General features: G+C 41.3%; 1 protein-coding gene across 2 annotated transcripts in view; it reads left to right on the top strand.

Annotated features, from left to right (window-relative positions):
• The window catches only part of PDE8A (phosphodiesterase 8A), a 2294608-nt gene that overhangs the window by 1888684 nt on the left and 392690 nt on the right, over positions 1-13234 (top strand). For both annotated transcript variants that reach the window (XM_078684749.1, XM_078684748.1), the window contains exon 14: positions 11774-11938. In XM_078684749.1, coding sequence (XP_078540875.1) covers positions 11774-11938 — 165 coding nt within the window. The remainder of the gene's footprint in view (positions 1-11773; positions 11939-13234) is intronic.

Genomic DNA, 13234 nt, shown 5'->3' with positions numbered 1-13234 from the left:
TGTTCCAAACATTTTATGTCTTCTGCCTGTATCCAGGGTCATATGACTAAGGGTAGTTGACAGTTGGTCTTTGTGTATTGCTTCCATACAGTGAGACAAAGGGAAGCTGGGTGTTGGTAGGATGGGCCACTAGTTAATGTCACCTACCACACTTGTACATTACAAAGGCCCTACCGGAGCACTCTCGCTAAGGGGTTTGACACTAGCCTATTGTGACCCCAGACAATATGGGCCATGGAAAGGAAGGCAGGACATTTCAAGCACCTCTGGGGGGTGGAATCCTCTGGAAACTTCTCCCACTTCAAAATGGGCACCATGAATTAATATTGGACCTCAGACACCAATTCTTTAACACACTTCCGAACATGTGGGTTCTGTTAAGAAGGAGGACTTCTATGCTGCTGAAAGGACTGACACTCTGCTGGTCTGCTGCTCTGAAGGACTTCTGCCCTACTGACCTCTTGTCTGCATCTCTAAACCCAGGACCCCTGAGTGATTCCAAGGCTAGTTAGCTGGCCTCCTGATCAGAAGCCTCAGGGAATAACTTTGAACCCAGCACCTGTACTCCATTATTTGTGAGTCTTTCCCTGCCACGTGGTGCCATCCCAGTCCTGGGCCCTCGGAGGTAGGCTTGAAGGGGCTTTGTAGCCCATCTGTGGACCCAGGAGAACCAACGCATCTCCTCTGGTGCACAGTCGTACCATGAGCAGAACCAACAAATCGTCTCTGCTGTGTGGGCTTTCCTGGCGCAAGGACCTCAAATCGCCCTTGCAGCTCGAAGCCTCATTGGAATCGCCTATGCACAACACATCCCCGGTGCAGGCCCTCGCATTACAAGCCTCAACGACAACGCGACTCCACATTGTAAGTACTACAGCTTCGTCGAAAACAGCTAGTTGCGATGCATTCTTGATGTGGAACTTTGCATCACAAGCCCCCCCTTGTCGATGGCCTCTTCGACACAAAACCTAGCTTTACAGCTCCTTGGAACTGACGCTGCAAAACACATCTTCGATCCGGACCTTACATCGCCTCGGCTGCATGATGCATCCTCAATGTGAGACTACTCGCATCTTCACAACTGGGATTTAAGGTAATTTTATTCAGCGGGCCCAACTGGGTATCTGTAGCTGGCCCGGGCTCCATTGCGGTCCGCCTGAACTTGTGACGTTGACCCGATCTAGCGCAACCAGATATGTACAGTTGATGCTTTGTGCTTTTTGGTGCTGTTTTCACTTACATCTTCAGAATTCCAAATCTCCGGTTCTACTGATTCCATTTTTGTTTTTTTGATCTTAAATTATTTATTACATTTTACTCTATGTTCTAAATTGGTTTGGGATTTTTCTTATGTTGTGTTTCATGTTATTACTGTCTGGGGCAACGCATAAATACTTTTACAAATTGTTTCCAGGTAAAGCCTGACTGCTCTGTACCTAGCTACCAGAGTGCTGAGCACTGGTTAATTTGGGATTTGCTTGTGACCATTGCCTAGGGCGGTGCGGTCAGTGCTACTTCACTGGGCACTGACTTTGGGGGGGCACCATGTTTTCAAGTACAATACGGTTTTAAAAGCACCTGCTGCTGCGTTCCTTGCCTCCAGCAATTTTCAGGTAACCATACAAATGTCAAGATAACTCTGGAGGTTAATTGACCTGCTGCAGAGAGACTGGAGTTTTGTCTAGAGCAACTACTGACTCATCATAAAGTTGCTCATGAGGTTGAAATGTCTGCTGCAAAGTATGTCTACCAAGCAGATCACAAAGTGCATATAATGTAAATAGGTCAGTGCATTACTGCTGCTGTCAGTGAGACCCTTTTGTTACTTGCAGTTTATAAGTTTAAATCATAATATAGAACAGTGAGCTATCAACTATAATCAAAGAGCTGCATGCAAACTGCAAGATATTGTTTTTTTTAATCCTAATGTTGCAAAACGAGTTAACTTGGGTAGAAATCAAGACTTATTAGTAAAGCGAACCCCCAACCATTCTGTTATGTTTTAAATTCGGAGTTTGTGCTTCTCCGGAACAAGCACTCTTAAACTATAATATTTACCAGTATGGATGAGATGCAGTGGCAGCTGCATCTGAACAGGGGTTGGGGGAAGGAATAAAAAAAATCTCTTACCTGGGGATTGTCGGCGTGACACCACCTCTCCTCGTCTCTTCTGATTCTTGAACGGAAGCTGGAAACACACAGGCTCGCCTAAGCCAATCAGAACACTGCAGTGCAGCGTTTTGATTGGTCTGATCACTGTGCAATACTGATCTAGCATTAGAATTCTTCATGAGCTATTCTTATCTGTGGTTATCTATATTAATGCTGATACACTATGATACCCTTTGTTGTCCTACAAGAGAAGCAGTCTTGATCTCATGCCTAAGCCTATCTGTGATAAAAACAGGCCTTGTACAGACAGATTGTCTGTAATAAACTATAATGTTAAGATTATGAATATTGTTGTTAGAAAAAGTATCCAAAATCTTAATCCGCAGTTGGCTTCTGCACCCTTTTTGCTCCTTCCAGGGCACAATTCTGCAGTAAAGTGACACCCAGCCATCATAGCACTAGAAACGGCAGTAAGAATTAAATATTAGTAACCAAAACTCCACCTCAGATGTTGAATAGTAGTTGGATCAATAGGCTGGGGCTTACTGTTGCAGAAACTAGAAAATTCTGGGTTCAGTACTTAAAAATTGTGTCCTTTGTTCTTCGTGTGGCATTGGTCTTCTGGCAGTGAAATGAAGTTCAAATATTCAAGAACACTTAATTATCCTGACAGGGCCATTTCAATTTTTTTTATTGAGTTTTATATAGCCCAAACTTGACCTGAGGGTGTCAAAGAGCTTCGCAGATTTAGCACAAGCAGCAAATACATGAGATACATTTGGAGTAAATACATAGTGACTGAAACGTGACTAGGTATACAGGCATTGCATAAGCAACTACGTAAGATACCTTTGGAGTGCAATATAGATACATGGTGGCAGTATGCAATCCGGTATTTAAGGACATTAGGGGAAGATGCAGATACACTTTTGAGGTAGCTATGGTACACATAAATACACAGTGCTTTACAGAGAACAGCAGCACTTTTGCAAGATAACCGGAGGGCTAAAAATGACAAAAACAAGATGAACAGTAGTAAAGATGGATGATATAGTTCTGAGGTAGCTGGGGTAATGCCTCACGAGACAGGCGGAATAAGAGGCACAGTGTTCCCCAGGGTAGTGTTGCTTAGATTTATGTAGAGGGTGCAGGGAGGGAGCCAGCAGGCTAGACTAGTGCTCTACCAGGGTTTAGGTATTTATTGAGGAGTAGAAGCTTCGTTTTCTTCTTAAAGTTACAGATTCTAGGAACTTTCCCAGAGAAGGAGCTGGTGCGAGATTTCTCTCTCAAGTTTTGGAAGGATTAAGAGTAGACTGTTAGAGCTTCGTCGGCTTTTAATATTTTATTTGTGAGTTAAGTTGGTTTTTCAGTGTAGACTGCCTTGTGAGTTATGTAGGCAGATATTAGTATGGCCCTTGCCTCGAGTGGCAGCCAGTTGAGCTGTTTAAGGGTAGGCATTATGTGGTCAAAGAGCCTTACCTCCTTTACAAGTCTAGCTTCAGCGTAAAGAGTAACTTTCAATGGGGCTAGGGAAGATTTTGGGGCATTTGCAACAATTGTGTTGCCATAGCACAGCTTGGGTAGGAATACTGATTGCACCACTGTCTTTAGGTCCTCAATGGGAATGATGGGTCAATTCTTCAGCACTGTATGGAACTCCAGTATATGCCACTCCAATATAATTTTGAAGATTTCACGCCACTAAACTGAACATTATTACACTGAAGACTACTTAATTTTATGCTCATCCAGTGTATTACACTACACTTTGTTATTCCAGTATACGCCATAGCAGTTTACCCTATTGCACTGTACCCCACTGTAGTGTACGCTATTCCGCTCTGCACTGTACGGCACTCCAATATACACCACTACACTTAACAGAATTTTAATTTACAAAACTACTCTGTACCACACTCAACTTTACTTAAGCCCATTGTGCACCACTAAACAATACGCCACTCCACTGTACTCCACTCCAGTGTACCCTACTCCACTTTATGCCTCTCCACTGTACTAGAGTGAACTATATGCCACTTGACTGAACATACTTCCAGTATACGATGTTCAGATGTATGCTCTTACTCTGTACAACACTCCAGTCTATGGCAGTCCACTGTAAGCCAGTACAATGGACTCAAATAAATGTTAAAATATTTGCAAATGTAACTCTATTTTACCACACTCCACTGTATGCTATCCAATTGTAGACCATTGTAGTGTACTCCAGAATACGCTTTACTACCCCAATATACGCCAGTGTACTATATCCTAATTCACTCTACGCTGCTCCACTGTTTACCTAATTCCACTTTACTTCACTCCACTATACTACAATATACTGTTCCATAGTAGACTTTACAACACTCTCCTCTAGTGTATTGTACCACATACTCCTTAATGACACTCTACTCCACAAAACTAAACTGGATGAATATTCCAAATCTGTTACTAGCATTAGAAAAAACTTTAAAATTCACACACAAAAAAGAAATGTTAAAGATAAGTTATAGTTAGGAAAACTTTATTTATGTTTGCTATACAAACCCAACTTAAACTAAACAAACGTTAGACCTTCTAAAGGTATAGTCATATTTTTAATTTAACATTTAAGCATCTCTTTCAAATTGTCATACTTATAACTCACATTTATACTTACACACCACCTTAAAATTCATATAACTAACACATCTCAATGCACAGTCTTCTCACCTCATTCACCACACTAATTTAACAACTCACCATTCAACCATGCACTATGTTCTGCGTTAATATATAATTTTCAGATGTTATAAGTGTTGTTATTAATGCAGTCATTTCCCATGCTCCAACTTCCTTAATATGCAACGATATAGGTAGTGCAAGGAGAAGGGGTGAGTTATAGGTAATGTAGTGTGGGGAGTCAGGTGAGAAGACTGTTTAGGTTACCTTCCCTCAACCATTGTTTTGAGACTTTGTTACATGTTGGATCAGCCAAGAGTACAATACTTCTCACACCTCATGCAGTTTGGTGTCTGACTGATTCCTAGGAAGTGTTTTCATTGCAATGTGTCACTTGCATTGCTATCACTACGTGGCAAAGACTATTATTTGTTGATGCAGATGTCATCTTGGAATGAAGGTATCTTCAAAAACAGCATGGGGCCATATCATGAAGAGCTGTGCTAGCTCAGCATAAAGCTGTGCATCAGTATGTTTTGCACTTGGTGTCTAAAGTTCATGCATTTAGCTCCAAATTTCTCTGAGTTACCCCACGAAATGGTGACAGCACAAGTCTGAAATAGTGAGCAGAGATTGCCTCTCTCTGTTTCTGACTTGTTCTGTCTAAAGTTCATTCATTAATTCAGAGAAATTCAGATTTATATTTATTATCTTTAGATACCTAAAGCACAAAAAATACAGGTGATTGGCTCTGCGCAGAGCCAGCGACGCTCTTCATGATGGGGCCTTTTGGTTCCATTATAAGCAAAACTTTCTCCAAGCCGTATCTAAAAATAAGTATGATCTAAAAACAAAATTCAAATGTTCTGTATTATGTACCATGTCTTACTTAAAAAGAAAATCATTTTTGGTGTATTCTACATAAATTATTGTAAAGAAAGTTATCTTTAAAAATAATAATCAACAAATAACACCCAGCCTATACGTATTTTACTTGATGAGAAGTTTTTTTTAAAGATTCTTGGTATTGTTAAAGGATTCTAGAAATTGTGCTGAGAATTATGAGTATACAGTTCGGCCAAAGCTTTGTTCTGCCGTGCCTTCCCCATACAAGCCCCTGGCTCTCCCTGTTTCTTTCATTATCCCGCTGCCTGTTCTATACTGGAATTCATATTAAAAATGTTTTACATGTGAGAATGAAAAATATGTGTAGGGATTGTGCAAAGGTTCTGGAGATATACAGATATTGGACAGTATATTGTAGATCTGCAGATATTCTGCCAAGCTGCGTCACCACTCTAAAAGAGTATTTATTGCCTAAGCCTATTTGATTACAAACAACTTTGTGCGGGCATTAAGATTTTCGTAAACCACAAATCAGTATTTAATAATTAAACATTCTGTTATCCCATCTAAGCTGCTGAGGAAAAAGATGTCAGAATAATCAAGGGCATTTGACAGCAGACTACAGTATTACATCCTTCTGCTGCTGATTCACAGGGACCTCAAATACCAGCCTATAGGATCGCACCCTTCTGTTTTTTATTCAACAAAGCCATATAGCAACTGCATGTTCTACTGCATTAGAGCCTGAACTGTTGTCTTTACCTATGCTTGTTAATGTGTGCAGTTAGGTTGGGGCTCCTTGAAGATGGGACCTAAAGGCAGAATATGACCGAATTGTGTTCTGAAACTGGGATGGTGCAATGAGCTAAAAAACGGTGTTGGATCTAGCCCTGATCTCTTGACTGGGTGAGAGTACTCTGCTTAATTCAGAGACTCTGTCCATCACCACCCCTTGTTGTAAATAATTTTGTCCACCCTAAGCGTGGAAGGGTATACTCAGATGTGAGTCCCTTGCTCATTGCACCATCAGGATTCAAGCAAGCCGGGCCGAAGACGGCTGTAATGCCAGAAACCGGTCCCCGGAAGCTTGTTTCCTTCCCAGTGTAAGAATTGGCTTTTGTAGTCTGGTCTGCCCTGTTCCCATGATGCACTGGGCCAGGGACAGACTAATTTGCATACAGCCAGGTTCTGAAACTGGGATGGTGCAATGAGCTAAAAAACGGTGTTGGATCTAGCCCTGATCTCTTGACTGGGTGAGAGTACTCTGCTTAATTCAGAGACTCTGTCCATCACCACCCCTTGTTGTAAATAATTTTGTCCACCCTAAGCGTGGAAGGGTATACTCAGATGTGAGTCCCTTGCTCATTGCACCATCAGGATTCAAGCAAGCCGGGCCGAAGACGGCTGTAATGCCAGAAACCGGTCCCCGGAAGCTTGTTTCCTTCCCAGTGTAAGAATTGGCTTTTGTAGTCTGGTCTGCCCTGTTCCCATGATGCACTGGGCCAGGGACAGACTAATTTGCATACAGCCAGGTTCTGAAACTGGGATGGTGCAATGAGCTAAAAAACGGTGTTGGATCTAGCCCTGATCTCTTGACTGGGTGAGAGTACTCTGCTTAATTCAGAGACTCTGTCCATCACCACCCCTTGTTGTAAATAATTTTGTCCACCCTAAGCGTGGAAGGGTATACTCAGATGTGAGTCCCTTGCTCATTGCACCATCAGGATTCAAGCAAGCCGGGCCGAAGACGGCTGTAATGCCAGAAACCGGTCCCCAGAAGCTTGTTTCCTTCCCAGTGTAAGAATTGGCTTTTGTAGTCTGGTCTGCCCTGTTCCCATGATGCACTGGGCCAGGGACAGACTAATTTGCATACAGCCAGGTTCTGAAACTGGGATGGTGCAATGAGCTAAAAAACGGTGTTGGATCTAGCCCTGATCTCTTGACTGGGTGAGAGTACTCTGCTTAATTCAGAGACTCTGTCCATCACCACCCCTTGTTGTAAATAATACGAATTGTGCTGTTAGGCAGGGATGTGATTGGCAAATAGAGCCTGTTTTTTGGTATTTAAATTCAGAATGGTGAGTTGGTGTATCTTCTATGTGGTATCATGCATATCCCAGTGTCGGGAATGCCATGGAGTGATAATACACAACTGGAAAGTACACTGCTTCACCAGGCTCACTCTTGCCTTTTATAATGATCTACCTTTTGTGCCAAGGTTCAAGGCTATAGTTGGGCTATTGGCTACTGAATCATACTTTGAGGATATACAATTATAATGAAGGAGGCGGACAGGATATTCGCCACATTTGTGACGATTGTGACAAAGTACACATCTGCCAAACTCTGCATAAACCCTGTGTTTGCCATATTGCTGTTTGCACTGTTTTTAAGTGAGATTACTGAATTGTTGACAGCTGAGTTTTTTACGCATTTTTCAAGAATATCCCATATAATAATTGCAAATATCCATACGAAAATTGTAAAGGTTTACTTGATTGCATTTCTTAGAAATATGCATGTAAACGGAACAAGAGTATAACTCCTGTACGTGTACTATCATACAGTTCCTACAAGTCACATAAGCAAGGCTTGGTTTTTGCATAACTATAGCAATATTTACCACCACGTGGTACATAAGGTAATTTCAATTATGGAGCACACTAGATTAGGACTCATACTAATTCATTTTGATGTATTTGTGATTTAGAGTAAATAAACGTTAATGCACTATTTGATCAGGATAAATAAAAACTAATGAAGATAATCGATAAATAAAGTAGTGATCCAGTGTAAGCGGTATAAATAGTTCAAGTTAAACTTTCAAGTCACTACTTATTCATCTATCCCGCTTACTATACTGGGCCCTCTACAGCTATACAGATTACAACATTGCCTTTACCACAGAGACATATGGTTCTTTGATGGATCTTTCTCCACCGATAGAAGGGGTGGGAATTAGAAAGTCCAAAATACAATATTAGCCACTGAATGAGGACCATTAATTGGTGAATAACTCACGAGTTTGAAATAAGGTTCAAATACTCTACTCTCAGAACATACTGTAAAAATAAAGTATCGCAATTGGGAGACACAGTCTCTTAAAGAAATTAAGTCTAACCAGAAAGATACAAATTAGAAGCTCTCCTATTGCGACATAGAATAGAAGAAGCAGAACTTGATATTATGAAAAGATTTTCTGATTCTCCATACTATGCATTTAGATTAAGCAAGTAATTCAGTGAAATTTCAAATAAAGAACATCAGGATATAATAATAGACTCGGGCAATTTAGATAGTTACTGTATTAAAGTTAAAAAATTAATACAAATAAGCAATTTCTGAAGCTTATCATTAAGAACGTTAAAGGCTGTAGTACCAGACCACCCATTTAGTCAGAAGTTCAAATCCAAGGAAGTTGGTTTAAAACAAACATCAGATTTGAGATTATAGGCTTCTACCACCATTACAGGCAGAAGTATAGTTCAGTCCTATCTAAGAAGGGGTGAAATAATACATTTTAAAGTTCTCTAAGGGGGAGCCTATGAGCATTGGCAAAAAGATAATAGAAACACAAATCAATTAGTTGGACAAAGAAGGATTCCAGGTGTACTGCATGAATGCTGCATCATTATCAAAAAGGCAGTCCAAGATAGGATTAAAGAATGATTATAAAATCATATGGAAAGAGTTCCATTCTCTCACAATGAAAGGAAATAAAACAATGCATTGTCCCAAAGAATAATAATAGCAATGCCTTGCCTTGGGGTTTCTTATTTTAATGATAATGACGTGGTGTCACTCCACTAGTTAGTCCATTGTATGATTAGTTTACGTATGTAGTCACAAAATACATCTAGTTACTCCTGCAGTCTTTCCCAAGCACTTCATGTGAACAACTTAGCTTTCTTTACTCATGGGTTTGTCAACTGTAGGAAATATATAATGTAACAGACTATGGCATCAGGTGAGAATTGATTTTCCCACAGAACCATTTCACCATGAACTTTGAAAGAATTTCCTTTGTATGTATACTGACACATGCACAAAGCAAAGAAAGCAACATTTGCAAAATGTCAATGAAATATGCATGCTAAGGGAAAACTGTAGCTCAAGAAAGCACACTTTTAAAGCTTAAAATGCATACATCAGTTATAATTGAATTAAGTTTAATTGGAATCATATATAATGTATCGTAATTTAGTTTAAAAAAATACTAAATGTTTCACCAGTGTGTTATTACAATACATTGATTAGTGTTAGCTATGATGTACTGCCACAATTTTTCAACATCCATACTTGTAAATTATTCTTAAAAATAATTTTACTAAAATCGTTTTTACATTTTAAAAAAATATTTATGTCTCTACTACCACTGCTGTAAGTTTCAACTCCCTAGCTAATTTTATCTCACAATTGCACCACAATCTATTTATAATGCATTTGCAATAATAGGCAATAAAACTGTTAGGCCCCATCATTAAATTCTCTAGTTTTTATCAGTATGTGAATGATAAAAATCATTTAGTTAGTAATATTGTTATAAAGTCTATTAATAAGTGTTATAACTATGTAGCAATGTATTTTCTAACTCTTTAGAACACACTTTTACTGTGCTGTTACTTCACTTGTATCACTGCGTCTATTGTGTGCAATGTGCACATACAGGTTTTTGTGTCTAAATCGTTAGTGTCATGCACTGTGGTTTTGAAATATTTTACTCTATCAGTAGTCTGATGCCATAATTAATTGTCAGAATATGTACATAATCTGTAATGTAAGATGGTAAATATCGTATTTTTGCTTTGTTTATTTGTGAGAGTCTTTGTATGAAGCTGTCCACATATTACATATATGACTTGACTTGATTACCCATGAGTGAGAGATCACCCCACCTTTAAAGAGCAGATGTGGAGCTTATTGTGATGGGTTTTAGCTGTAGAAATGTGTGTTTGTGTTCTAGATTTGCTAAAGGGACCTCTGGTCCAACCTGACATGTGACCAGCACCACCCCTGAGAGGTATATAACAGCATCTCTTATAATGGGAGCTGATCAAGGGAATTTTGGATCATCTGTACCCGTCCAAAGTGCCCATTTCCATAAATTAAAATGTAACCCACTTTTTGGGTGCTTTACATTTTCCATCTCTCTTGAGGTAGCTTGTTGTGGCACATATTTGATAATTGAAGCAAGTGGTGCCCCAGACGAAAACATACCCTACTTTACAAGGGGCACATCCACATCCAAAGCACGTTTTATTATATTCTAAGTGTACAGTATCTGGAAACATATATATATATACACGTTTGTCCATAGCACAGGACACCCAAGAGAACTGCACATTGTTTGTCATTGTTGAACTAACTGCATGTTTCTTGCCGGTTTGAACTCATTGGCAGCTCTCTTAGATTGCTTAGCTGAGGTGCGGTGGAGCATACCTTTTAGGCTGGTTATGACCTTTTAAAATGTTTGTAGTAGTTGAAGCGTCTCCTGTAGGCTCCTATTGTATCTTCACAAAAGTATTCATGAATTTTATGGGTTTTTGTAAATATTTTTGGTATCTCCAGTGGTCTTCATTTCATCTTCTGAGTTTGCATGGGAAGGCAGTGCTTAAGTGAGGATTTCAAAAAGTATATACAAGTGGTCTGTCTAGTAAGGTGTGGGTGTTAGTGATGTTTTATGTGGTCTTTTTAGCCAATCTGGCTGAAACTGGAGGCTTTATTTTGTTGTGGCTATGGCACAGCCTTATACGGTGTTATCGCATAAGAATGATTTGAGGAGGATTTGTTGTTTTGGGCCCATTAGGTTATGTACACTTTAAAACTAAATGTTATTCTGGTCTTCAACACCAACTTATAGTGGTTCTCAGAGACAGACATGGCTTATACAACAAATTAGCAGTGTTTTCTTTTTGTGAAGTGACCCTTTCCCAGTTTATCTTTTTGATCAATATAAGTAGTGTATGCATGCTTCTCCGTGGACCAATCTGCTCACCTAACAGGACTATTAAAGCACGGTTTCTGTAGTACTAGAATCACATAATTGCTGTTTGTAATTTAGTAACCTTGTAGTGAATTGGTGTAGCTGGTTTGTTTAATATTCACTTATTTTCAGAATCCCATTTGACCATAGAAAAAATCTTTTTTAACCCAGGTGATAAATATAATAAACACGGCACAAGAAAGCAGTCCGATGCCTGTTGCAGAAGCTCTAGATCGAGTACTGGAGATTCTAAGAACTGCTGAATTGTACTCCCCACAACTTGGCACGAAAGATGAAGATCCACACACAAATGATCTTGTTGGCGGTCTAATGTCAGTAAGTAAACATAAAGTTTAAATCTTGTGCTTCTATCAAGCTGTGAATGAGTTTTAGAAACTATTTACAATACCCCCTGTGCCTTAAAACCGTATCCAGATAAAATGTTCTTATTAAAAAAACTGTATCCAGAAATGTTTCCAGGTGTTTTTCATACTTGTTTGAAATTTTATATAGTACTGTTATTACTATTGAAAGTGACAATGCATGTTACACATATCTGCACACAGGGGTTCTGAATTAACAAAAATATTGCTGAAGTGTGGTAAAGTGTTTTTGTCCATTGGCTGAGGAATCGGAGATCAGGAAAATACTTTTGTGAATCTCCCCAAAGAATCTCCCAAAAGAGTTAAAATGTTATATACAACGGGAAAGTAATCATTCCACAAGTATGGCTTTTCACTTGTCTACGTTGAAGAATCTGCTATATTATACCTGTATCAAATAAAGTCACGGTTTTATTTGTTATTAGGGTTTAAAAAGAAGCTGATGAGGGGCGTGGCTTCGGCGGCGATGTGAACGGTCGCATCTCAGGCGAGCTCCGTCGCCCCGCTGCTGTAATAAGGATTTAACAGCGTTCTTCGGGGGGCCCTTTGGTGTCCCCGATCTCCCGCGAGGCTCCTGAGCGAGTAGAGGCTCGTTTCATGGCCGCTTCCCGGCGGAGGCTGCTGCAAGGGGTGACTGCCGGCTTCACGACCCGGCTGACGGAGCACCCCGGCCATCTTCCCGCCGCGTCCCGGCCTCGCTTCCTTGAGGGAGGGGAACCTTGGCGATAGCCCCGGCCGCACTGAGGCGGACTCCGGCTGGGGTTGCTGATCGCGGACCCTGCATGCGGCGGAGGCGGCACTGCCGTCGATAGAGCGACCGCCGGACGGGGAGGTGCTCTCTTCCCGGCGGCTGACCCTGCGAGAGGTCCCGGCTCTGCAGCAGCGGCGGGGCCGCACTGGAGGTGTACCGGAACCCGGCCACGCGACTGTGGAACTCCTGACACCGGGGAGGCTACCCTGGAGACACACACCCGGCAGGACCCCTGTAACTGCTGATCCTCGCTGCCAGGCGCCGGGGTGGTGCCTTGATCTGCGGCGCTGCAAATTGGCGCGCTGGGGGAGTCGCCCGCCATCTTGTACTCCGGGCCGGGAGGCACCGGCGTGTGCCCGGCGGAGGCGACCCTGCGGGATCTTCGGTGCAGGCCTTGGACCCCGACCCCCCCAGCACTCGCGCCGTCTCTCGGGCGCTGGCCGTAGAGACGCTCACTGGACTGGCGCTGTGAGAGCGTGTGGCCTGCCCTGCTGGTGG

Source organism: Lissotriton helveticus, chromosome 3_2 (genome assembly GCF_964261635.1).
Source record: "Lissotriton helveticus chromosome 3_2, aLisHel1.1, whole genome shotgun sequence".
NCBI classification, from domain to species: domain Eukaryota; kingdom Metazoa; phylum Chordata; class Amphibia; order Caudata; family Salamandridae; genus Lissotriton; species Lissotriton helveticus.
The sequence above is the reverse complement of the archived record's forward strand: the minus strand, read 5'-3'. Positions and strand labels throughout refer to the sequence as shown.